We start from the raw sequence: 25,737 nt of genomic DNA, 5'->3' as shown, positions 1-25,737 counted from the left end.
TGTACAGCAAATGTTTTCTGCCTGGCCACTTTCTACGGACTGGAGGCTGTGGCGATGTGTGAACTGAAATGGCTGAATGTGCTAGAGGGTAATTTCTGGAGAATTATATTAAACATGGCTTCATCAACTCTGATGGCTTATCTACATCTAGAACTAGGACTTGTTTCATTAGGTTGCATGGCAGACATGCGTAGAGGGGTATTGTGTGCATTAAAACAAGAACTCAACCACTAGGCCCCCATACTTGATATGCTGGCAGATGCTTATGCGTCCGAGTCCCAGGGTACCATCGGATTTGCCCAGCTCCATGCCGATTTCTTTTCACATATTGAATGGACCCCAGATTTTGAAAAAGGATCCAGTTTTGAAGTTATTAAAACTATTTTTAAGAACAAAGCTTTTCGCTGGGATTGGGTGAACAACTATGTTATAATCACTCGCATGTGGCATGTGTTACCTATGTCTGCCTGAAAACACAAACTTATCTATTATGCAGCCCAAGCCCTGCAGGTCGAAATTTGATACTTTGGTGCCGTATAAACCAATTACTACTATTGGCAATACAATGAGCCTATAGTAACATAACAGAAATAGAAATTGCTGGATATGCGGACTGAAGGATAAACAGGAAACTGCTCGACATATGTTAACAGAATGCAGAGAGCTTGGATCTATCTACATGTGTATGTTTGGCCGATTTGTCAGTCGTTATGATTCTATCAAAACAAATTAATTTTGGAATTACTGCTTAAACTCTGATTCTGAATCCCTGCACATTACACTTTATTGTCTGTGGAAACACATATTAGAGTGTCTGAAAGAATGAAATATTTTAGAATTCTGACTGTGTGACATATTTATAATGGATTGATACGGATGCAATCTGTTTTAGAGAATGCTTTTAGGGAATCTTTTTAGAGATTTTAGAGAATGTTATAGTGGATATTAATTGTGAATAGGAATATTTATGGATATATGTTTAAAATAATGTTATTGATTGATCTATATGTATATGTATTTGTAAAGTTCTTATGAACTACACAAATAATAATAAAATGAATGTTGTATAGGGCATGCACAAATCTAGGACCAAATACGACCCAGTTGACCACATGTCACATGTCCTGGTATTGGGAACAAAAGTGAAAGAATCTACCGTAGGATAGTTAACTTCATGGGATGACACGCTATTCCCACACTAGTAAGACTACCTTACACTGCAGCGCATACAGTGACTAACCTCCAATGTGAACACAGTTGGTTGCATCATGGGATAGCAAAGGTAACCAAACTGGAATGACTTGCGACAGTGCCCCATGGAAGTGAATAAGTAAGAACTGAAAGCTTTAATGCATGTACTTTCAGAATTGTCCAGAATACTACTCAGTAGGATGAGACATAAGTTCCCTAAAGGATTGTGGCCGCCACATGGAACAATGGACAACTCACAAGGTGAGTACAAACACGTTTTGCCATAAACACTCCAGATGAGTTGTTGCTTCAATCGACGTCGGCCTCTACTGACTCAGAGAGCCTTCAGCCCAGAGCATTGAAGCAACTACTGTTGACGCCATGGAATCACTTGACATTGTGAAAGTTACCAAAAATGCAAGAGCCTGTTAGGGAGAATTCTCTTTAGGCTGAATTTCCTAACCTAGTGAGTCCCCCAGCAGCTTTGCTGGATTTCTGGAGTTTGTTTTATTTCCTCCTGCCAAGAGTGAGACTCTTTTTCTCCCACTCTTGGACATGATTTGTGGTGTTCCTTTGACTGGTAATGTGTTTTATGGAGTATGGGGTCCTTTACTCCATAGGGTCTCATGTGTTTTTCCTATGTGCGTTACACAGCACCCTCCGTGCAGTAACACAGGGGTGTCATAATGACACCCCGCCATAGACTCCATACCCTGGGACTGACTACTGTCTCCCAGGGCATGTAAAGTCACCATTGGCTTTACTAGTCCCAAATTATTAACAGAAACCAGTACAAACCATCATATTGTGGACGTACTGGTCGGGGCAATTCGAGTGCCCCGGGTTCTGTTAGTCGAGGGGGCACGTCACCGTCCCCCCTGATCGAGTTTTGGCTGGTGGCAGTGGAAACTACTTTTTATATTCGACCGCAAATATTTTCCTATGGGATTTTCCCATTGTTCGAGGCAACCAACTTTAATTAATTATTTAATTCTCATAGCCTCGAACATACCGCCGGTTTATTTAATTAATATTAATTCTCTGGTTGGGATGTTTTGCCAAGACTCGATTCTAAAATGGCGTTTGTGTTCTCTTCTGTGACTCCAACCCAAGTCGAGCCCTTTGTTCCACTTTTTGGTGGGCTTCTCTACAGAAGCCTCCAAATGTGGTGGCACTCTGTCTGGGTACCAGAGGCGGTGTGGGAGGGGGTTTAGGCACCCTGGACCAAGTTACCTTGGTAACTCAGGTCGCACTCTTGTGTGATTGGCCCAAGTGGTGAGCCGGCCGGCTCACCACTTAGCATGTTTGAGTGACAGCTAGGCTGAGTGAATGGGCGTTTTCTGCATAAAAGCAGGGCTTTGGGGACTGGAACTTCAGAAGTCGCCACAGGACCTGAGAATCCGACGAGGGAGAACCTGAGCCAACCTACCACGATGACACCACTGGTGGAGCCCTGCAAAACCGACTCACCACTTCCCGACGACAGAGAAGATCTCCCGGCTGGAGAGGCTTCTTCCCCTGACTGGTGGGCACAACCAGTTTACCTTTCTTTCTTCGCACCCCAGCCCGGTTTGTGGTCGAACTGCCCGTGCCAAGCACCCCGGCAGCCGGATAGCCACTCACCACTGAACCACGAATCACCGGACCGCTCCTTGTACCTGAGAAACTCCGCGGCTGGTTTCTTCCCTGGCAGTGCAATGGACTCCTGTCTTCCTCCACGACGAGATCCTCTCTTCCCCCGGACAAAGCACCGACTTGCACCCGCTGCCAGGAACAACTGCCCCCGGCTAGCGTTCTCACCACTTTAAGGTACCGTGTCCGCCAGGCCTCCCTTTCTAAAGATTGCTACAAGGTAATAATAACCCCTTAACCTTCTGGACTGGGCTGGCCACCTTGACCCTCTAACTGGTCCCTTTCTTTGGTCCAACTCCTTTTTGAAACTTTACAAGACTTTTTGTGCACTACAACCGTGTGACCCTGGATACATTTCGTTTGGATCCTCCGAAAGTGGATCCGGCCTCTTGAACTCTAACTTCACGGTTTTACTTTGCCTTCCTCTCTTGTTATGTTCTGATAAAAGTGTTGGGATCTGTTTCAACTTGTTCTCTGCTCTTCTCTCCCTTTTTTTAAAACAAACTATTAGAGTGCCATCTATGTTAAGCGCTCACCGCTGTCTGAAAATAAGTGGGGCTTTACTTAAGACTTGTCTAATTATTCCTTTAAGGGAGTGTATATCTTTTAGTGACCGTGTTTTGGAATTGCTTACTATTAGTGCCTGTGTGTTTTTCTAGATGTGGTTTTAAAATAAATAATGATATCTCTTTTACACCAAACCCTGGTCAGTGTTTACTCGTTCTACTGTGTTCTCTTGACCTATTGTGAATACTCTGTATACTGCCTAACTCTTCTTGAGGGAAGTCTGACTGCTCAGCCACAGCTACCAAGTGAATCTGTGTGGTACAGACTGCTACCAAGTGGGTTTACTGCCAAACACCCGTAGTCCTAAATCTTTTGCAGTGGTCCCAGAGGGAACTGCACAGGTTTCTGCTTAACAGAGCCACAGACTACCTAACAGTTATTGACTCAGTGCTCAGGGACACACATTCAACCACTCTATTCCTTTGTATGACAGAGCTCATGTTCGAGGGAGTCCTTCTGTCACAATTTGTGTGTTCCGTGTTTGTTGCATGTGTGTCGGTGAACAGTAAGTATGGTGTCAGTGTGAATAAAGAGGTGCAAGTAGGAATGTAAATGGCATGATATGTGCATGCAGGTAGGAGTGGAATGTTAACTCTGGAACTACAGTGAGTAACTTTAATTACTTATATGTCCCGTCCCCTTTCATCCATCTTTGTGGGCGATTCCATTGAACAAGACCATTGGGTAGAGTTGTGACAACCTGCCTCATACTTAAGAAGAAGCAAAAAGGTTATTCAGAACCACCTGACCGAATTCTGCACCCCGCCCGGAGCTGGTATCCAGGGAAAAGTGCTTACAGAGCGCAGACGGCGTGGCCCAAGTAGCCGCCTTGTTGATGACATTCCAAGAAACATGTCACTGAAATGCGGCCACCGTAGCTTTTGCTCTCACCGCATGGGCATGGATCCCCGTAGGAACTGGCTTACCCATGGCTGTATATTGCCTCCGAAATGGCGTGGACCTTTCAACGGGCAATAGAAGCTTTGGAAGCTGGGTGCTGGGAGACGAGCCCCCCAAAGATGATCAACAAAACCTCAGATACCAGCAGGGAAATTTCCCGATTCAAATGGAATGGAGAGACCACCTTGGGCAAGAAGTTGGGCAAGAAGTTTGGATCAGTGCGCAAGATGACCTTGTTGTTATCAAAAGTGGTGAAGTGCTCGCACGAAGACAGAGCATGCAGCTTTCTGACCCTATGTGCTGAAGCGAGCGGCACCAACCACACTGCCTTGAGTGTCACCAGTCTGATGTCCACTGAGGCCATCGGCTCGAGGGGCTGGCGTTGCAAAGCTGCAAGAACCACATTGATATTCCAGTACGGGTGTGACCTATGGACCAGAGGAGAGACTGGACAACCCCTTGAGGTGAGTTTTAACCACTGGGTTGGCTGCTGAAGAAATCTGCTCTGGGCAATTCTTGTAGGCCCCAATGGCCACCAAATAGGTACAGCAGCTTTCGACCTGAACGTCAGAACGAGCCAGATGTGCAGAAAAGGCCAGTACATCGTCTAGGGAGTAGGTGGGGGAGGGGTCAGAAAAGGCCAGTAAATCGTCTAGGGAGCAGGTGGGGGGGGGTCCAGACCCTTGTTGTGAACCCACTGGCAGAACTTAGTCCACTTGCTCTTGTACTGAGATTGTGTAGACTGCCTCCTGTATGATGTCCCAGTTGTCGTCCAAGAACTTGGCGTGGTGCAGTCTCAGCTGGTCAAGAAACAGGCTGCTAGGGCCAGCCTGGCTTTGTCCTGGCGCTCAACTGCCTCGCCCTGCTGCGTCAAGAAGCCCCTGTGGGGGATCGGGAGATGGACCGGCCCCTGAGAGCAAAACTGCAGCAGATTCACGAACCAAACCCTTGACGGTCAGTGGGGGTCAATCAGGATGAGGCTGCAGCCCACTGAGGCTCGGAATTTGCAGAGGGTCTGCTGGAGCAATGGAGGCAGAGGAAACGCATAGCACCTGCAGCCATGCCAGCAGAGATGGAACACATCACCCAGAGACCCCTGACCCGGTACTGCCCAGGCAGCAAACCGGGGGCACTTGGAATTCAGAGGAGATGCAAATAAGTCAAGATCCAGAAACCCCCATTTCTGGAACAGGGGCAACAAACAGGTGATGTTTAACTCCCATTCGTAGGTGTTGAACCCCAGGAGGCCGAGTTGGTCTGTGTCCGCATTGTTGTCCATAGAGAGAAGGACCGAGGAGATCTATATCCCCTCTGACAGTTCCCATTTCCAAATTGACACGCCTCCATGCACAGGAGGGGGAACAAGTGCCAGCCTGCTTGTTCAAGTAGATCATTGTCATGGAATTGTTGGTCCTGACCATTACCGCCTTGTCCCTGATGAGCTTTTAAAAGGCCCTGAGAGCAAGGCCCACTGCCCTGAGCTCAATCAGATGGATATGCAGGAGGGCTTCTGTCCTGGACCACGCGCCATGAATCAGATATCCCTCAAGAGTAGCCCCCCAGCACGAGAGGGAGGAATCCATCGTCACCACCAGAGTCGGCTCTGGCAGGGTGAAGGGGGCTCCCACTGAAACACTGCAGTCCAACAGCCACCAGTGAAGATCCAGGGTGAGGGACAGGGGGATTGGAATTCTGGCCGACTGCGACCCCGTTTCCTGGTCCCAGTTGGCTGCCAGGTGGAGCTGGAGTCGTCTCATCTTGAGGCGGTGTTAGGGAGAATTCTCTGTTTAGGCTGAATTTCCTAACCTAGTGAGTCCCCCAGCAGCTTTGCTGGATTTCTGGAGTTTGTTTTTTTTCTCCTGCCAAGAATGAGACTCTCTTTCTCTCACTCTTGGACATGATTTATGGTGTTCCTTTGAATGTTAATGTGTTTCATGGGCTATGGGGTCTTTTACTCCATAGGGTCTCATATGTTTTTCTTATGTGTGTTACACAGCATCCTCTGTGCAGTAACACAGGGGTGTCATAGTGACCCCCCACCATAGACTCCATACCCTGGGACTGACTACTGTCTCCCAGGGCATGTAAAGTCAACATTGGCTTTACTAGTCCCAAATTACTAACAGAACCAGTACAAACCATCATATTGTGGACATACTGGCAGGGGCAATTCGATTGCCCCTGGGTCTGTTATTCAAGGGGGCACTGTCCCGTCCCCCCTCGTCGAGTTTTGGCTGGTGGCAGTGGGTACTACTTTTTATATTCAACCGCGAATATATCTCCATGGGATTTTCCCACTGTTCGAGGCTAATACTTTTTAACATAGCCTCTAACATACCGCCGGGTTATTTATTTAATATTAATTCACCGGTATTGGTATTTTCTGCCAGAACTCGGTTTTAAAATGGCGTTTGTGTTCGCCTCTGTAACTCCAAACCAAAGGTCGAGTCCTTTGTTCCACTTTTTGGCGGGCTTCTCCACAGAAGCCTCCAAAAGTGGTGCCACTCTGTCTGGGTACCACAGGGGGTGTCGGAGGGGGTTTAGGCACCCTGGACTGAGTTACCTTGGTAACTCAAGTCGCACTCTGGTGTGATTGGCCCAAGTGGTGAGCCGGCCGGCTCACCACTTAGCATGTTTGATTGACAGCTAGGCTGAGTGAATGGGGGTGTGCTGCATAAAAGGAGGGCTTTTGGGACTGGAACTTTAGAAGTCACCACAGGACCTGAAAATCCGACAAGGGAGAAGCTGAGCCGACCTGCTACGACGACACCACCGGTGGAGCCCTGCTGAACCGACTCACTACTTCCCAACAACAGAGAAGATCTCCCAGGTGGAGAGTCTTCTTCCCCTGACTGGTGGGCACAACCAATTTACCTTCTTTTTCTCGCATCCCAGGACGTCTTGTGGTCGAATTGTCCATGCCAAGCACCCCGGCAACCGGATAGCCACTTACCACTGGACCGCGAATAAAAGGACCGCTCCTTTTAACTGAGAACTGCGCGGCTGGTTTCTTCCCTGTCAGTGCAATGGACTCCTGACTTCCTCCCCGACGAGATCCTCTCTTCCCCCGGACAAAGCACCGACTTGCACCCGCTGCCAGGAACAACTGCCCCCGCTGGAGTATTCTCACTATTTTAAGGTACCGTGTCCGCCAGGCCTCCCTTTCTAAAGATTGCTACAAGGCAATAATAATCCCTTAACCTTCTGGACTGGGCTGGCCGCCTTGACCATCTAACTGGTCCCTTTCTTTTTGATCCAACTCTTTCTGAACTTATTGCGAGACTTTTGGGCACTTTGAACCACGTGACCTTGGACACATTTCAACTGGAGCCTCTTAAAGTGGGTCCGGCCTTGTTAACTTTGACTCTACGGTTTTAACCTGCCTTCTTCTCCTACTGTGTTCTTCCGAAAGTGTTGGGATCTGTTTCTATCTTTGCTCTGCCTTTCTCTCCCTTTTAAACCGATTGATTAGAGTGCCATCTTCGTTAAGCGCTCACCGCTGTCTGAAAATAAGTGTTGCTTTACTTAAGACTTGTCTAACTAATCATTGAAGGGAGTATATATCTTTTAGTGACCGAGTTTTTGAACTGCTTGATGTAAGTGCCAGTGTGTTTTATTAGATGTGTTTTTAAATAAATAATTATATCTCTATTACACCAAGCTCTGGTCAGTGTTTGCTTGTTCTACTGTGTTCTTTTGACCTATTGTGAATACTGTGTATACTGCCTAACTCTTCTTGAGGGAAGTCTGACTGCTCAGCCACAGCTACCAAGTGAATCTGTGTGGTACAGACTGCTACCAAGTGGGTTTACTGCCAAACACCTGTAGTCTTAAATCTTTTGCAGTGGTCCCAGAGGGAACTGCACAGGTTTCTGCCTAAAAGGCGGGCATGCCGAACTGTGAGCATGCAAGACGCCATCAGCCCAGAAGGTGCTGGAACCACCATGCAGATGTGGTCAAACTGGCCAGAAAGTGCCGTATCGCCTAGCGGAGGGACAGGAGCCTCTCGGACGTGGGAGACCCCCAGGTACTCTGCAAGGCCCCGAAGACAGTCATGAAACACATTCACTGACGGTGATGGCTCTTCATCCTGTGTATCGTCGATGCCGTCATTGTCCACCTGTTTTTGTAGAAATCAAAGTTTCAGAAATTGCAATTAGCATGATGATGATATCACAGGAAATCATGCCAACTCAATTTTGACTCAATTAAATGACAGGGCATGATGAGATCACAGGAAATTATCTCAAGTGACATATGACCTTGAAGAGCAGGCTTGGACTGGCCGACAGGGCAATAGGGCAATGCCTGAACCAAAAACACAAAAAGCTAGTGTAGGCCTGTTTTTTTTGGTCAAATTGGGACCATTTTTTGGTCCATGTGGTCCAGTTTGATAAGCTATTTCACCATGTAACTAGTAGTTTTGACCAGTGTTACTGAATACATTTTCTTTAAATTGCACAATTTGCATTACATTTTATCAAAAACTTCCCCCTTGGGTACTAGTCAAACCGTCACAAAAGGAATTAAATGCCATTTGCAAGTGTGGGCCACTTGTTATTTTATTTCATTCCCAAGTCCGACACTGTTAAAGAGATCACAAGAACGTTCAACATAAAGGTTGGGTACCCCCTTGTGTAGAGCGGAAAACAGTCAGAGGCACCTGTGAGGTGCATACATTACAAGGGAGACAAAGAAATACAGCTGGGGGTTAATAGCCGCCGATTATCATGAGATGGCCAGCCAGCAGGGACCTGAAACAGGAAATGCCCACTAAAAAGCTATAAATCCTTTGTCAGCAAGTGCCTACTGTGGAGGAACTGGTGTGAAACGTTGAGGTGATAACACTTCTGTATACCCAGAGGGAAGTGAAGGCCACAAGGGCTCCTGCAAATGCAGCTTGTAAGGCAAGCCCCAGAACAAAAGTAATATAGAGAGACATATGTGTTCTAACTGCTGACTGGCAACATGGGGAAGTTGCTGAGGGCCTCCCTGAGGCTCATGGCCCTGTCCGACTGAAAAGGTTGAAAGGCCTTGATGCTGCCCCTGCCCTTTACACATCACTGACACTTAATGGGCCATTTAAAGCTCTCACCTTCATGAATCTCAGATGCTGCTCTTGTTTGTCAGCAGGGCTGGCTGGGCATCAGGCAGCCAGCCAGGCCTGGAAATAGGTAGGTTTTTACAACAAAATCTGTAGCCAGTAGGACTGCGTAAAAAGCAGTAGCCTACAGCCCAAATCGATGGAGTTGGCAAGTATGCAGGAGGAGGAGGAGGAGCATGCCTCGGAAGTACCAACAGGGCCCGTATCAGTGGAGGAACAGGCTTTAGCACTGGCACTGCCGGAGGAACTGGAGGAGGGCCTAGGGGGCATGACCTGTGGAATCACCCCCTTGATGATGCCCTCACCAGCCAGTCGTTCAGAAGGGGGTATAAGTGATGGCCCTCCAGGCAGAGACCAGCCACTCGCCACTCCATTAATCTACTTCGTGGACACACTAGGGCCGAGCTGAGGCCAAATGGCAGCATCTTGTACTGGAAGTGGTGCGACATAATCGTGAGCCTGGGGGGTGTAACCGTAAGGCTGAGCGGGGTAAATGTAACCCTACGTAGACCATCTGCCTGTACCATAGGGCCCGCTGCCACTTCCCCAGGGAAGGGTAATAGAACCTTCTTGCAGGCCCACTCTGTATGCAAAGGACCCGTGAGAGGCCCAGAGTCTGAATCCAAGACTGCTGCAGGCCTCTCAGGCTCTGCCACGTGCTTGTCTGCCATCTTTGGGCCTACTGCCATGCCCTGGGAGGGAGGGCACGCAGGCAGCGCGCAACGTGCTGGCTCAGTCATGGAAGGGCCCTCCTTGGCAATAGACCCTGAAGTAGGAGCGTCGACCGCGAAGATGTCTCTGGTATGCTCAGAGCCCTCAGTCAGCTGGCTGGTAGCCATAATGGCCTTGGGCCTGCCAGAACCAGAATCCAGGGTCCCATTCTTAGTGGGAACCCCCGGGAAGGAGTCTCCATTCTGACTGAGGGGCCTTGCTAAACAAAGGACCTATGTTGTCTTGACGTGCAGTCTTGGGGACAAACTCTTTAAGATGACTGGGATGAGAAGAATAGAAGATCTCCCTCCAGCGGGAAAGACGATTCTTTAAGGCTTGGTGACCACGAGAGCTGCAAGATAGAGCGCATGGGCGTCTGAGGCAGGGAACGAGCGATTGCAGGATGCGCATCTCGTGAAGCCTCCTGCAGCCGACGTGTGCTGGGGGAGGAAAGGTACCAAAGGGAGGTGAAGAAGATCAGAAGACAAAGAACGGGGAGCACGCAGAAAGCTGAAAAAGTTCCTGCGCCTAGCTGTCAGGTCAGACACGGTCCGTGCAGAAAAAAAAAAGGAAGCTCATTTATTTGCTACCAATGGTTCTGGTACCATCCCTATATTGGGGGACGGCCCACAAGGATGGAGGAAAAGGGACTGGATGTAGGAGTATGGCACAGAGCACTTAAATTAATGCAATGCCGTAAAATCATACCAGTGACCGCATGTCCTTCATATTAGTATATGTAGCTACATGGGGATGTTAAAGCTGGGGAAGGGAGTATGCAGAACATTAAACACATCTAAGTGTACAGTTCCGAGATATGTGTGCGGAAAGTGCCATTTTTTTGTCTATGTTCATCAATTTCAGAATGCGTACTTGGACGTGGCCAGCCTATTTTTCATCCATCTTTGGTGAGCTTTCATGGTCAATGTCAAACATGAGAGAAAAAGGTTTATTATTTCTATGTAAAGTACCATATAACCTTAACTATATTCTTTCTTCTGCAACACAATATATGAAAAACATTACTTACCCAATAATCTTCTTTCTGTGGCGTGTAGCTGCTTGGAATCACATGCTTTGCATAGGCTGCCATCTACTAGTTGGGTCAGAGTTTTACATGTTTTTCAAATTCGGAAAAGGGGCATCGATGGAGACATTCATGCCACGCTATCCCTTTAGTATATGTAAGAAGGTACCAGGATTCTTCGGGTGCCGATGTCCTCATGTAATCTTCCAAGACAACCACTAGATGTCAAAGACCGCTAGCATAAGCAACTTACAGCTAACATGACATTTTGATATGTCTGATCCCTTGTAACTGGTCTCGGCTGTCTTAGTTTTTTCTTTGTACTTGAACACTAGGAGTCCTGGTACAAACAGCAATTGACTATTTGGTTTCTACTGGATCCAGTTGCTGACATATGGGTTTTGTACATCTTATCTACTATGAATCAAGTTTCAGTAGTGATCGTCCCCCTTCCCTGTGCACTACACCATCCTCTCTCTCTCTGTATAAAAACGCCCTGCATGCTCCACTCTTCTCCATCCTCAGCCCTATTTTTCTCACTACCCACCACCCCTCTCTACCTTAATAATTGTGTTATATACTGGCAAATAGCTGCTGCCTTTAGGGGCTACACAGAACTATGTAGCACTGTAAGAAATGCACTTAAAATGATATTAGCGAATTATGAAACAGACGCAATTTAGTTGGCAGATTGTGGGTGCTAAGGAAATGTGTTTCTTCTTCTGGCTACTGGGCTAAATATATTTATTTATGAAAAAGAAGATTTAAAAGCACATTTAAAGAGTGAGTTTGTTCATAGGTTGTAGTCAAGCTATGGTCAGGCAAAAGTACATTTCCCAAGAAAGGGGCACTGGCATGAATCAACTTAGTCGAGGATTTCCTGACAGCAATATACGTTTTTATGGGTCGGCTTAAAAGAATTATATAGCACAATAATGTGCATGGCTTATGACAGCAGCAGCTTAACATGTGAAGTTATATCTTACTATGTGGTGCAAATGCAAGGTATATCATGCCATTATTGAATCACTTTAAGCCCTCTAACTCTGTTTCACCCTGAGGGCTTTCAAGCATCCCCAGGGCTGTAAAAGTGCTGTATAATGAAGCAACATAACACATTTATAGGTGGCTTCATTGGCATGAATGCTCTGTGGATACATGCAAGACATTTTGCAGTTATCCACTCCTCCTTACCTCCTTCTGCGAAATCGTTAACATGGAGGAATGATGCATTTAATGCCTCTTCTATAAAATATGCAACTTAAGGATATTTTTGTAAAAGCCTTAATGATTATGCTTTTAGGCAGGAGAGTATATTTGAATTTGTATTTCTTTGAAGAACAGGGATGCCAATTTTGGTTAGAAATGGCATACAATAACATTTACAGATGGTGGATGCATTCCCATGAGGGTGCCTGTAGAAGAGCCCAACGATGAGAACAATTGGTGAGCCAGTTTACCAAGTTGTAAACAAGTGGGACATTTATCAGGGACAAAACAAACAGAAAATATATATACTTCTTAAAACAGGTGACTTACAAAGGTAGGTTTAAGTTACTTACCTGTAGCTATCGTTCTCCAGCATGGGTCTGGCATGGATTCACATGCTCATGAATATTCCCTGTCGTTAGGCTGGGAAATCCTTGGTAAAAGAAAAAACAGTTTCACTTTCACTTTAAAACTCTATTTCTGTCATGATTCACAGTTTCCGCCCTTTCTGGACTACATGGTCCATCAAGTACCGCAATGTCGTGTTCGCTATTCTACCAACATGGCCAGCGCCATTGAGAAGCCCGCTGTATAGTGTTTCAGCTACACCTGCCACTTCCTAGAAAACAGACACGCTCCAAGGCTCTGCGCTTCTCAACGCTACCTTTCCGAGTTACCGGCACGTGCGTACCTAGCTTTTTTCCTCTACTCCCGTGCTAACCCCCTTTTTGTCAGCGGTTCCCTAATTCCTTCCTGGTATCCATCAGTACCGCTCCTCGTGCTTCCCGCTTGTGGAATCATTCGAACCTCTTCCTGCCCGGGTCTTCGCTACCGATCCGTACCGTTCTCGCATTATGCCTTTGGCACTGTGCGAGTACCTTGATTCTTCATGGTTCCCTGACCCTTCCCGGACTTTAGATCACTACTCACCTGATCCTGGAATTCTGAACGTCTACCATCTCTTCGAGGCTGGTATCCGGTCTGCACACTGGCAACAGAGGATACTCGTCCGTACTTGTACAAGTCCTGAATGACCAGAAAGAAAGAAAGACCTCAGAGAAAGAAGACTTCAAAGGACAAACAGGTGAGACGAGAGGCAGTGTTTGACAATTTCTTCTCTAAACCAATCCCTGTCCTCTGGGTCATACTGCCCCCAACCAATGACATTCCTCTCCCTAAACTCCACCCCTGGTGGCCATCTTCAAATTTGGTGAGCACGTAAAGTGCCAGTATGAACCAGGAAGAGCCACAGAGAGGAAGGAGGGAGGATTGCATGTGAATCCATGCGAGACCCATGCTGGAGAACAGTAGTTACAGGTAAGTAACTTAAACCTTCTCCAGCATGCGGTCTGGCATGGATTAACATGCTCATGAAGAACGATTACACAGCAGTACATATTCACAACCACAGGAGGAGCCAAGGCTCAACAGAAGCAATAACACTCACCTCTGAAACAGACTCACCTCAACTGAACCGGTTGCATAGCACCGCTTGGCTGACTCGGGACTCCTCCCTAGAATCCCTGTCGGCGCAGTAGAACCTTGTGAAGGTGTGTATGGACCTCCATGTAGCATCCCTGCGGTTGTCAAGCAGGTGCACACCAGAGAGAAACGCTGTTGTTGCTGCGATGGCTCTGGAAGAATGCGCTCCTGGACTGCCTGGAAGAGGTGTTAGCCAGCCGGTGGCAGTGCATGATGCAGCCGCAGAGCCACCTGGAGATGGAAGCCTTCGACAAGGCCTTTCCGTGATTCTCAGGACGAAAATTGACAAACAGATGAGAAGTTTTCCGAAAGCTCTTTGTGCGTGCCACATAAATCTTCAAGACATGAGCAACGTCCAGCGAATGCAAGGCCCTCTCCACCGGAGACTATGGATTTGGGAAGAAGACAGGTAACACCAAAGGCTTGTTGAGGTGGAACGCTGATGTCACCTTCGGCATTAAGGTGGGGTGTGTAGGCAGTACCACCCTTGAATCGTGGAAGGACAGGTATGGCTGATTTCATGACAGTGCCTGGATCTCCCCGACCCGTCTGGCCGAGGCGATCGGCGCAAGGAGGGCCATCTTCCACGATTGGAACTTGAGCAGGGCCTGATGCATCGGCTCAAAGTGTGCCCCCATGTGCACCTTGATAGAGGCATGAGCCATTCCAGTCTTGGCCAAGGAAAGCAGGTATGGTAGGAGCTGCAGGGCTGTGACATGCAGATGGGTGATCTTCTGAGCCAGGCACCACACAGAGAAATGCTTCCACTTATGGCCATAGCAAATCAGCATTGAAGAGGCTTTTGCCTTGACCAGGATGTCCTTACACTCGGCAGGTAAAGCATAATGTCCAAACTCTAGGGCTGCATGAACCAAGTCCTGCGGTTCAGCACCGCTGGGTCGTGGTGTAGAATTGCTCCTCCCTCTCTGAACAGAAGGTCCGGCTGTTGTGGCATCTTGATGGACGCAGCCGCCGTCAGACATAGCAGGTCTGGGTAACAGATTTGTTGCAGCCCCACTGGAGCGATGAGTATCATCTTGCAGTGACAGTGTCTGAGTGTGCTGATCACTCGTAGCAGGAGTGGGAGAGTGGAAACGGAGGAAAAACGTATAGGAACAGTCCCTCCGAAGGGAACGAGAACACATCCCCCATGCTGTTCGGCTGTGAGAACCTGCTGGCGAACCTTTGACACTTGGCATTCGCCGCCGTTGTGAAGAGATCGATCTGGGGTTCACCCCATTCCTGGAATAGAAGATCCACCTGGTCAAGCTCCCACTTGTGGCAAGAACATAGTTCCCCGCTGAGCGAGTCTGCAATGGTTTTCTTGATGCCCGCCAGGTGAAAGGGGATGAGAAACATGTCCTGACGAATAGCCCAGTGCCACAGATCCGGGGCCTCTCTGGAGAGGACAGGAGGGCACGTCCCGCCCTGCTTCCGGAATTAGAAAATGGTGGTGGTGTTGTCCGTGAAGATCCTCACCAATTTGACCCTCATCGACGGCAGGAAAGACTTGAGGGCCCAGTAGACGGCCCAAAGCTCCAGGACGTTGATGTGAAGGGTCTTTTCTTCTGGCAGCCAGAGCCCTCTGCCATGCAATTGTCTGGTATGAGCTCCCCAACTTTCCAGGGCAGCATCCGTGATGACTGTCTCCTGATAAGGAGGGACTTGGAAAGGGGCCCCTTGCGTGAGATGAGATCATATGCCCCACCACTGTATCGCTCGTCGGAACTCCTCATTGAGCAGGACTTTGTCCATCCAGGATCCCGAAACGTGCAGCCATCTTGCAAACAGAAACTCCTGCAGAGGCCTCATCTGTAGTCTGCAAAGGGGGACAAGGTTGATGCAGGAAGACATCATGCCCAACAGCGACTTGCTGGCTCGCACCGTAGCCGACTGCGCAACAACAGGCGTTGCACCTTCCCCAGGACGGCTACCACTCTCTCTTCCGAGGAGGTCACTAGACAAGCCACCGTGTTGAGCTGTGCACCCAGAAACAGAGCATTCTGCGATGGCTCCAAGCAGAACCTTGGATAATTTATGAAGAATCCTAGATCTCTCAGCAGACGGACAGTCCTTGCCATGTGCTGGCTCGCCAGAGCACAGGAGCGGGATTGGATCAGCCAATCATCCAGGTAAGGGTAAACGTGGATGCCCTCAAAACGAAGATGTGCCACCACCAAAGCTAGGCACTTGAAACACTTGTGTATAGGCGCGTTACAAATGCCATATCATATCATATCACTTTGTGAAGACCCTCAGGCTGATTTCAGGCCAAAGGGAAGTGCCTTGAACTGATAGTGCTGTCCCTGGGCCACGAACTGCAGGATCTTGAAAGTGTTTCCGATGGATGGGGATGTGGAAGAATGCGTCCTCCAAGTCCAGAGATGCCAGAAAGTCGCATGCATCCAGTTGTCCAAGAATGTGCTGCAACGTAACCATCCTGGGCCTTCAGGCACTTGTTGAGGTGCTGTAGGTCCAGGATCGGCCTCCACCCTTCTGTATTCTTTTGAACCAGAAAGTATCTGGAGTACACCCCGGAGGTGCTGGGGGACTAGTTCTATGGCCCCCTTTTTTAACGTGGCTTGGACCTCCTGCATTTGCTGTGCTGCGTGTTGTTCATGATGTGCTACCGGGGGAAATACGGTGACACTTGCGCTGGAACTCCACGGTGTGTCCCTGTCCGGAACCGTTCAGCACCCATCTGTTGGTGGTGATGGTCTTCCATGCGATGATGAACCTCGTCAGCCGGTCTCCTACAGGGGTGCATGAGTGGGGGCCTTGAGTCCACGGCCGGTTCAGGCCTTCTTAGGTGCTGGGGTCCTGCCCTGTGGGCAGTTCGGGTGCTGACATCCGCTGCCTTATGTCTGCGAGCAGCCTCTATATGCCTCCTGCGTTGTGGAATGGGAAGGCTGCCGGTAAGGGGTGGTGTAGCCTTTGGAGGACCCGCCAGATTTTCCTCTTGAGGAACAAAAGGACGACGACCAACGTTGCTACAGGGTACCTAGTGAAAGCGCCGTCTCTAGGTCCGTCTTGATGAGTTGAAGAGACTCGTCAACCGCCTTGCCAAACAGGTTCTCCCCATTGAATGGCATGTCCAACACCTTCGATTGAGTGTCAGGCCTGAAGTTGGTGGCTTTAAGCCATCCCTGCCGACGAAGAGCCACTCTGTTTCCCATTTTACGGAATCTGGTGTCAGCGATGTCCACTGCCACTGTGATGGCATGGTCCGAAGCCACCTCCCCGTCCTGGAAAGCTCAAGAGCTTCCGCCTTCTTGTCATCAGGTAGGAAGTCAAGAATCAGGCACAGCTTGTACCAAAGCTCCCGGTCACAGCGTAACAAAATGGTCAGGGCATTTGCAGCTTTAATGGTGCTGGCAGCCTTATAAATAATTCTCTTCTCCATAGCGTCTAGTTTCTTTCCCTCCTGGTCCGGGAGTACTGCAGACGTAGATGATGGATTCACAGAGCGTTTTCTGGCCACGTCTGAGACCACAGAGTCAGGTGAAGACTGGGACCTCAGGCACTTGGGGGCAGAGTCTGGAACTCTGTACTTTTTCTCGAGCCTGTCCCGCTTGGGAGGGACGGTGCTGGGGTTCTTCAAGACTGCTAGGCCCGCCTCCCAGATATCGTCCAGCAAATGAACGGACATGATGGTCCTCCTCCTAGGCTTACGTTTTTGATAAAGGAAACCTTCCATTCTCGTCTCCGTGGGCACTAGCTGAAAGAGAGGGGAAGCCTTGGAGATCATGGAATGGAAGGAGCCACCTCATCCGGAGCAGAGGCCCTGCATGGGTCATCCATGCCAGCTGGTTCTCTGTCCCCCGAAACAAAGTCGTCAGCCTCGTCAGTGTCTGTAGCTGCTGTATCTGTACCCCTGTCTGTGTGTGTAGCAGGATCCCCCTTTGGGGGTCAAATCCTGAGGAGAAGGCAGTGGTTATGGTGGTGTTGGCTGGCACCCTGGGCCAGCAGGGTCCTTTGACTTGCGTTTGCGTGGTCTTGGAGGACTTTGAGATGGAGCAGAGTCCGGTGTGGGAAGCAGCCTCTGCTCAATTTCTGTTACCAGCCTGTGCAGCATGGTCAGAATGTCCAACTAAACATCTCTGGAGGCCCCTGGCTGGTATGCCTCTTCTGAACCGGTAGCAGATAGGGTTCGCCTCCCTGACCCCTTCATGGTGTGAATAGTAGCACTCTGGCAGGTTGTTGCCTTTGTCCGAGCTGGCATAAATGTGCCTCAGCACACTTGGGTCAGCTCTCATCTCCCTACTCCTCTTAGGGGTCATCAGGGTTCTATTCCTTCTCATTTACTGAGACTTCCCGGGGAGAGGCTTCTGTCACCTTTCCGGGGGGTTTCGCCATAGCTGTGGCAGCACCTCCCGCCGTGCCGGCAATGACACCCTTGCGGACTGTCCTCCCTTCGATGAAGTAGTGGTCGTTGACGGAATCGTGGACGGGGCCGTCGACAAGGCAACAGCAGTTGTGGTCATCGAGGTGGCCATTGATGATACAGTGGTTGTCTTGGCTGAATGAGACCGCTTTAATGGAGGTAGAGAAGGGCCCACCTTGAACTTTTCCTATGTCGCCTTATCCGTCAATGCTACAGGTAGCTTCGAAAGGGGTCAAGGATTGGTAGCTTCGAAAGGGGTCAAGGATTTCCTCTTCGAGTGTGCGACTCTTGCTGGTAGGCTCACCGTTGATGTGGTCAGTGATGGCGACCTTTCCCTTTCCGATCTGGGACCCCCAACAGCAGCAACACCAGTGGGATCCATGGCCTGCGGCCTTGCATTCTTTTTGATTCCCGCAGGCGAGGTGCCATCAAAGGACCTTGACCTCTTATTCGATGGAGTTCGATCGTGGGTCCGGCCAGCCCTGGAAGAAGCCTGATCATGCCCGGTGGCCGAGTCAGAGGCCTTACCTGACTTTAACCACACCGCCAACGTCCTGTAGCGGTCCTTCTTAGTTTTCTTCAAAAACCCACGGCAGACCTTGCATCCCTCCCTATATTCACAAATGTATGGAGAACAAGGCACCAAAATGCCTTAGTAACCTCATCTGCAAAGCCCATTCTAATAGATCCACTCACTCCGCTTATACAAATCTGCTTACCACCGCCAGGTATAGAAGACAGAAAGCAGGAGGCTCAAGCGTCCCAGCAATAGCACCCAAATTGTGGAATGCCCTTCCCACCAAACTGAGAAACGACACCTCCTTCTGGTCATTTAGAAAAAAATCTAAAAATGCTACTCTTTAGATCTGACCCCTTTCAATGGTCACATAGTCTCATAGACTAACTGCCGGATGGCTAGATGCCCAATTATATGATGCAATGATGAAACGTAATAATGTGCAAATGTGTAAATATGCAACGAAATTTGGTGTTATCGAAGACTTGCAATTCGGTATCCATATGTGACATTGAGGAAATGCAATGATGTGTATAAATGTGTAAATATGTAACAAAGCGGATGTCATTCGAGACTTGTAAACCTGTAACCTTATTCTTAAGTATTTCACAGCACCTAGTTGCCTCTGGACTTGGTGCGCAATACAAATAAATAAATAAATCATGGTCCGAATGCAGGCAGTAAAGACATTTGTGGTGTCGATCCTCCATGAAAACATTTTTGTCCACATTTCACAGTTTGAAGAGGCATCTCTTCTCCTCGTTCATGGTGAAAAGGTACGAATTAGGCCCATGCCTGGGCCTTCCGATGAAGATCCTCGATGAAGCTTGATCTTCACGGACAACTGGTCCCTGCTGCCGGTAGTCGACATCCGGTCGAACGATGAATTTTAAAAATCGGTCCAAACTCAAAATGTTGTATTAAAAAATGTGAAATTAAGGAAAAAAGCTCGGAGAGCACAGCACTCCCAACACTGAAGCGTTCAGTAAAAACCTGAAGATGGCCACCAGGGGTGTAGCTTAGGGAGAGGACTGTCATTTGTTGGGGGCAGTATGACCCAGAGGCCATAGATTGCTTAGAGAAGAAAATACAGTTTTAAAGTGAAAGTGAAGCTGTTTCTCCTTTTACCGAGGATTCCTAGTCTGATGATGGGGAATATTCATGAGCATGTGAATCCATGCCAGACCCCGTGCTGGAGAAACATTAAACTAAGGGGGCACATGCTTCAAACTAAAGAGTACTATTTAAAGATTTAAAATTACATTAATAAGCGTTGCTGCAGGTGGTGGTAGGGTTAGGCAGGGAGGATGGAGGAGAGGCTAGGGGGAGCTCCCTGTTTAGCAAGTAAGTGAAGTTTAAGTCGAGCTTTGAAACGATACAAAATTGGGCTGGCTTTGATTGTTATGGGCAGTGGGTTCCAGTGGAGCAGGGCGCAAGAGCGGGAAGCGAGAAGAGGCAAAGGAAGCATACGTGAGGGTGAGGTTGAGTGCAGAGAAGGATCGGAGGGAATGTGAGTAAACCGAGAATCAATCAGATGGGTTCGGAAGAGCAAGACCATTAATAGCTTTGTAGATTAGGAGAAGGAACTTAAATAGAGAGCGGTTTTATAGGGAGAGCCAACCAGCATTTTATTGGTAGGTAAAAGTGGGGGAAGATCTGGTTAGGTTGTAGAAAGTGCGGGTAGCCAAGCTGAGGGCTTTGTCTAGAGGGAGGAAGGAAGGAGTAGAGAGGAAGGCCAAGGAGCAGGCTTGAACAGTAGTACAGTTTGCTGAGCACAAGAGTGGAGATTTGAGTTTTTGTAGGGTGGTTCGTAAGTAAAGGACACATTTTCCGAATGTTGAGGAGGTTAATACGAGCAGCAGATGCAGTAGTAGCGATGAATTATTGCAGTCGTAGTTCGCTATCAAAGAGGACCCCAAGATTGTGAGCCTGGGTGATGGAGCAAGAAGGTCAGGTGGGAAGGAGATGGGAGAGATGAGATGGCGCTGGAAGAAAGACTACTTCTGTATTTGAAGAGTTCAGCATAAGGCAGCAGAGAGCCATCCAGTGACGACTTGCAGTGAGACATTTCGTTATTAGTTTGGAAATGGCTGGTGTGAAAGAGAGGAGAAAAATATTTCAGTGTCAGCAAAAAGGTGATATTGAAAGCCAAAGGATGAGATAAGTCTTCCTAGGGCAGAGTAATATAGGGTGAAGAACTGATAGGTGGGGATGCCGGGGTGATGCCAGAGGTTTGGTAGTTCCAAGAGACTGCAAAGGATCGACCTTCCAGGTAGGAGGGGATCCAGGCAAGAGCAGATTTGCGAATCCCAGGGTCCTGGAGTGTAGGAAGGAGAGAGGAGTGGTCGACAGTGTTGAAAGCGGCAGTGAGCTCAAAAAGGGTAAGCATAGAAGAGAATTTGGAATGGTGGTGAGCTTTAGAGAGAAAAATTGAGAATGCATGCATGCAGTTTACCATGTGGCTTGTGGATACTGTTATTTCGATATTTAAAACAATCCGCTTACCAGACTGGTTACTTTCGTGAAATGAAATATCCTTTGGATCCAGTTCCATCTGTCTTTTTAAAAGTAATAGTCTATTTCGAAAGAAAAATACATTTAACAATGAGTTTAGTATTAGCCAACAGATGTTTTCGGTTTCTTAGTGCTTCAATTCACAAATCATATACTTTTGTATGCAGCACTATTTTCACGTATCATATGTACCATGTAATACAGAATATCAATTTGTGAACCCTACATTAGGTGATTTGCCTATTTTCCCAGATTTGTTGATCTGAGGCTGTTCTTCATACAGCGTGGACGAAACCTTATTGAGATCAACTGGGATAAATTGTTTCAGGCTAAAGAAATGAATGGCAATACATTGGGAAATAAAAGCAGAAATGACTACAGCACTTAGACGCAAGAGGAATTTGACATGGAGCACTATACAAAACTGATAATATCAATAATAATACAAATATATGACTAATGTAGCAAACCTAATGACCATTTGGTAATGGTAGTGATTGCAATGCTTTTGTTTAGGTGTCCCAGCTCTCTGGCTGCCATTTGTGAATATATAGTTGTAGCAATCATGGTATGTGTATGTTGCTGCTTCCAATCTTCATGAAATGCTTTGCAGCATCGGTGACCTCTCCAATGTATTAATGATCTACTAAAAGTAGGTAGCTGTTATGCTTTTGCTAGCTTTACTAAATGGCTGTTTTTGCAGGTTTGTAATGACAGTTTACTAATATGCTGCACACATTTTAGTAAAGATGTTATACAATGGCTTACATCCCAGGTAAAGTTAATAAGCCAATTCTTATGAGGCAATTGGGGTACGATGTTACTTCCACTACTCCTAGGATTTTATTAAAATGACACCTCTTCCTTTGATTCATGCATATGTAACCACAGATGGTACACATGGCATATATATTATTACATATTTTCTATTAATATATATATTTTTTTTATACAACACTTAATACCGGAGACCAGTCTTTAAGCGTGGGACTGGGGTAAGAACCTGCGTTACTCTGGGGTGTCTTCCAAGACAAACTCGTTGCCCCTGAGCTATCCTATTGTTGCTATTGTTTGTTTTCACTCTGTCAGAAGGGATATGTAGCGCTTTGTTTTTAATGGACAAACTGGGACTTAATGGTAGCACTTGCTCTTCACATTCCAACTGAGGCCAACATGATAGGTGGTATCAATGATGGCACAAATGCTGGGTCTGGTGCCAGAGGTTGGTATGGGCTATATAATTCTCATAAACTGAGGCTATTCTGCCAAATGTCATGCAAATGTTGGGTACAGGATGATTTGGTTTAAAGGTTGCTAGCTATCCTATTGTCTGAAAACACCCATGACAAACACAGCACAGGGAGAAGAACACATTCAAGGGAAATGAAGAAAATACACCAATTTAGGATTATACTATTGGGAGAGCAATACCCAAGCTTAGAAATTCGATAGAACATGTTCTGAGGTAAAGACATCATCTGTATCTTATAGACTTTTCATGAAATAGAGTGAGAAATGTGAAGTAATCATATGTATGCCAATTGACGGAAAAACCGAGTTGCTCCATTTTGTTTTGTTCCCTGCCCAAAAACAAATGTATTAATATCTACCCTGTGACAAACAACACTTTGCTCCATTTACAGTTCCTGTCAAGTTTTGAATCTAGTTGGGTTTTAAGCTTGGATTTCAATGGGGACTCAATTTTAGAGTTCTAGAACTCCAAATGTACAAACAAGTAGATGTTCTTGAAAGTACAGATACTTCATTGAGCATTCAAAAACTGTCCTATGCTTCAAGAATCAATATTGTATTTTTTTTTAAAGTGCATTGTGTGCCCATCGCAACATTTGTAATTCAACATGTTGCATGAACAAATTCATCAAAGGGAAAAAAGCTTAAAGAATCAAAACTAAAAACGGTACAAAAGTACATACTGAAAGGAGTGAGCTTGTGTTAAGCACTGCCGTGCTTTGCCAATTTCGCTTGCAAGTTTCTTCAAATCATCACCTTCAAACAAAGGAAGCACAGGATCCTTTAGAAAAAAAAGAAACATTGAAGATGTACAATTGTATTGTTAGTTCCTATGCACTAAAACCTGAATTTACAACTCTTTTTTTAAAGATCACTTACGCAACTACACAATGTGATGCACAATTCTTGTAATCACAATTTATTCATACATATGCTTTTACAATCCACAGCAAGTATTTCTTGCACACTGGTCTTAATAGCCGTTGGCCTCTCTTTGGTGTTTTAAATCGGGCTCATACTGAGAGTCATCAAAAATACTTACCATTAGGCAAAGCACTAGTTAAAATTAATGTACTAGCTCCATTTAGTCTGCCGAAAATAAAAAGTACTTTTATTTGTGATTCACTTTGTTTGGTGAAAACTGAGTAAATAGCAATTGATGTTCCTGATGGCTTTTTTCTCTGGTCATTGGTCTAGTGATGGCCACAATGACCGTCCCCAATAGCTGTGTTTAGCAGACTCAGAGTTGCCTGTAGGACAATAGGGCAATGCATGAAGAGGCAGCCCAAAAACGAGCAGAAGTGAATGTGGGCCAGTTTGATGACGTAGTGGACTGCATATGTGGTAGTTCCCACTAATGCTACTGACCCAAGTTGCTTTAGAATGCATTATTTTCCACGAATGTAACCAAAATGTGGCCCTATGACACTACTCAGACTTATTTGAAAGAAAAAACAAATTGCGATTTGAGACTGTTTCCCATGGTTTTTCATGTCAGGACTGCTTAGGTAGCTTGTGCGAAGCCCAGAAAGGAAAACAATCAGCCTCTGAATAATTCAGAGAAAGTCTTAGTTACTTACCTGTAACTGTATTTCTCCAGCAATTGTATCTTTCATAGATTCACATGCTTGAATGTTCCCTGTCGTCAGACTGGGAATCCTCGGTGATAAAATTAATTTTTAAATTCTTTTAATATACATCCATTCTCCCCTATAGAATGCATATAAATACTCCATTGTGGCCTATGAGCCATTCCATTGTGTAGTCCTTCCACCTCACTTTGGTCCTTTATGACCCCAACCATGAGGTGACAGGGTTTAAGCTCTGCCCCAGTCAGCCATCTTCAGATTTGAACCGTAGAAACTACAGTATGATGGGTGCTGAGCGTAGGAGTAGCCTCTCAGGGGAGGCGGTTGGGCGCATGTGAATCTATGAAAGATACCAAAGCTAGAGAAATACAGTAATAGGTAAGTAACTAAGACTTCACCAGCATTGGATCTTTTATAGATTCAGATGCTTGAATAGAATACCAAGCAGTTAAAGCATGCCACCATCATATACATGTATACATATACAAGCATAGATGCAGAAAAGTTATTTCTGGCAAACCTTTACCATGCAGAAACACAACGTTTACCTACTCAGGGAAAGGTGGCTGGTCCTACCTTATGCAAAGAGGTGGCGGAGCACTGCCTGTCCAACTGCAGATTCCTTGTTGGCATTTTCTGCTAGACAGTAGTGTTTGGCGAACGTGTGCAGAGTGCTCCAGGTAGCGGTTCTGCAGATGACCCTCAAGGGTACCCCTGCGTGAAACGCTACTGATGCTGCTCTCCCTCTGGTGGAGTGTGCTGAAGGTGGTTTGGAGAGGGGGGTCACCCTTAAATTGATGACAATGGGTAATGCATAATGAGACCCATCTTGCCAGACTTTGTTTGGAGATATGCTACCCTTTTGTGCGACCAGCAAAGGCAATGAACATCCTGTTAGATAAGCGGAACTCCTTAGTTCCCTGCAAGTAGAATTTCAAAAATCTAGTCACATCTAGGGAATGTAAAGCTCTTTCCGCCTCCGAGGCATGGTTCAGGAAGAAAGATGGTAGAACAATGCGGTCTGGGAGTGTCATTTCCGATAAGACCTTGGGCAGAAATTTTGGGGGTGTCCTCAAAATGACACAGTCTTGCTGAAACAAAGTAAAAGGAGGTTCTGAAGACAAGGCTTGTAATTCACTGATCCTCCTGGCCGAAGTCATGGCTATCAAAAAAGCTGTTTTCCAAGATAAGAATTTTACTTCACATCTGTGAATGGGTTTGAAAGGGGGTTCCACGAGGGCCGTTAGCACAGTGTTTAGGCTCCAGGAAGGAACTGATGAGGGTGTAGGAGGGTAAGTACGCATCAACCCCTTAAGGAACATCTTGATGGCCGGAAGAGAGAGTAATAACTGCGCTTCTGGAGTCATCGTGTATGCCAATATGGCCGACAGGTGACTTTGATGGAGGATAGGGAGAGACCTGTCTTAGCCAAATGTAATAAATAAGGTAGTATCTGTTCTACCGAAGCTGTAAGTGGGTTAATCATAGATGTTTCACACCACTTAGAGAAGCGGGTCCATTTCCGCACGTAGGTGATCCTTGTCGATGGGGCTCTAGAGGCCCTGAATATGTCCCAGCAGTCCACCAGAAGGTTCAAGTTTATGAGTTTGCGCTGCTCAGGAACCAGACCTTGAGGGAGAGGCTCGCTGGGTCGTGGTG

At 47.0% G+C, this 25,737-nt stretch overlaps 1 protein-coding gene across 1 annotated transcript in view; it reads right to left on the bottom strand.

Annotated features, from left to right (window-relative positions):
- The window catches only part of VWA3A (von Willebrand factor A domain containing 3A), a 2,090,411-nt gene that overhangs the window by 69,684 nt on the left and 1,994,990 nt on the right, over positions 1-25,737 (bottom strand). The window contains exons 32-33 of the mRNA XM_069645605.1: positions 23,173-23,270; positions 21,230-21,300 (exon numbers count right to left, since the gene is read on the bottom strand). Coding sequence (XP_069501706.1) covers positions 21,230-21,300; positions 23,173-23,270 — 169 coding nt within the window. The remainder of the gene's footprint in view (positions 1-21,229; positions 21,301-23,172; positions 23,271-25,737) is intronic.

Source organism: Ambystoma mexicanum, chromosome 2p (assembly GCF_040938575.1).
Source record: "Ambystoma mexicanum isolate Mex_15411 chromosome 2p, UKY_AmexF1_1, whole genome shotgun sequence".
NCBI lineage: Eukaryota > Metazoa > Chordata > Amphibia > Caudata > Ambystomatidae > Ambystoma > Ambystoma mexicanum.
Note: the sequence above shows the minus strand (reverse complement) of the source record. Positions and strands in the feature narration are given on the sequence as shown.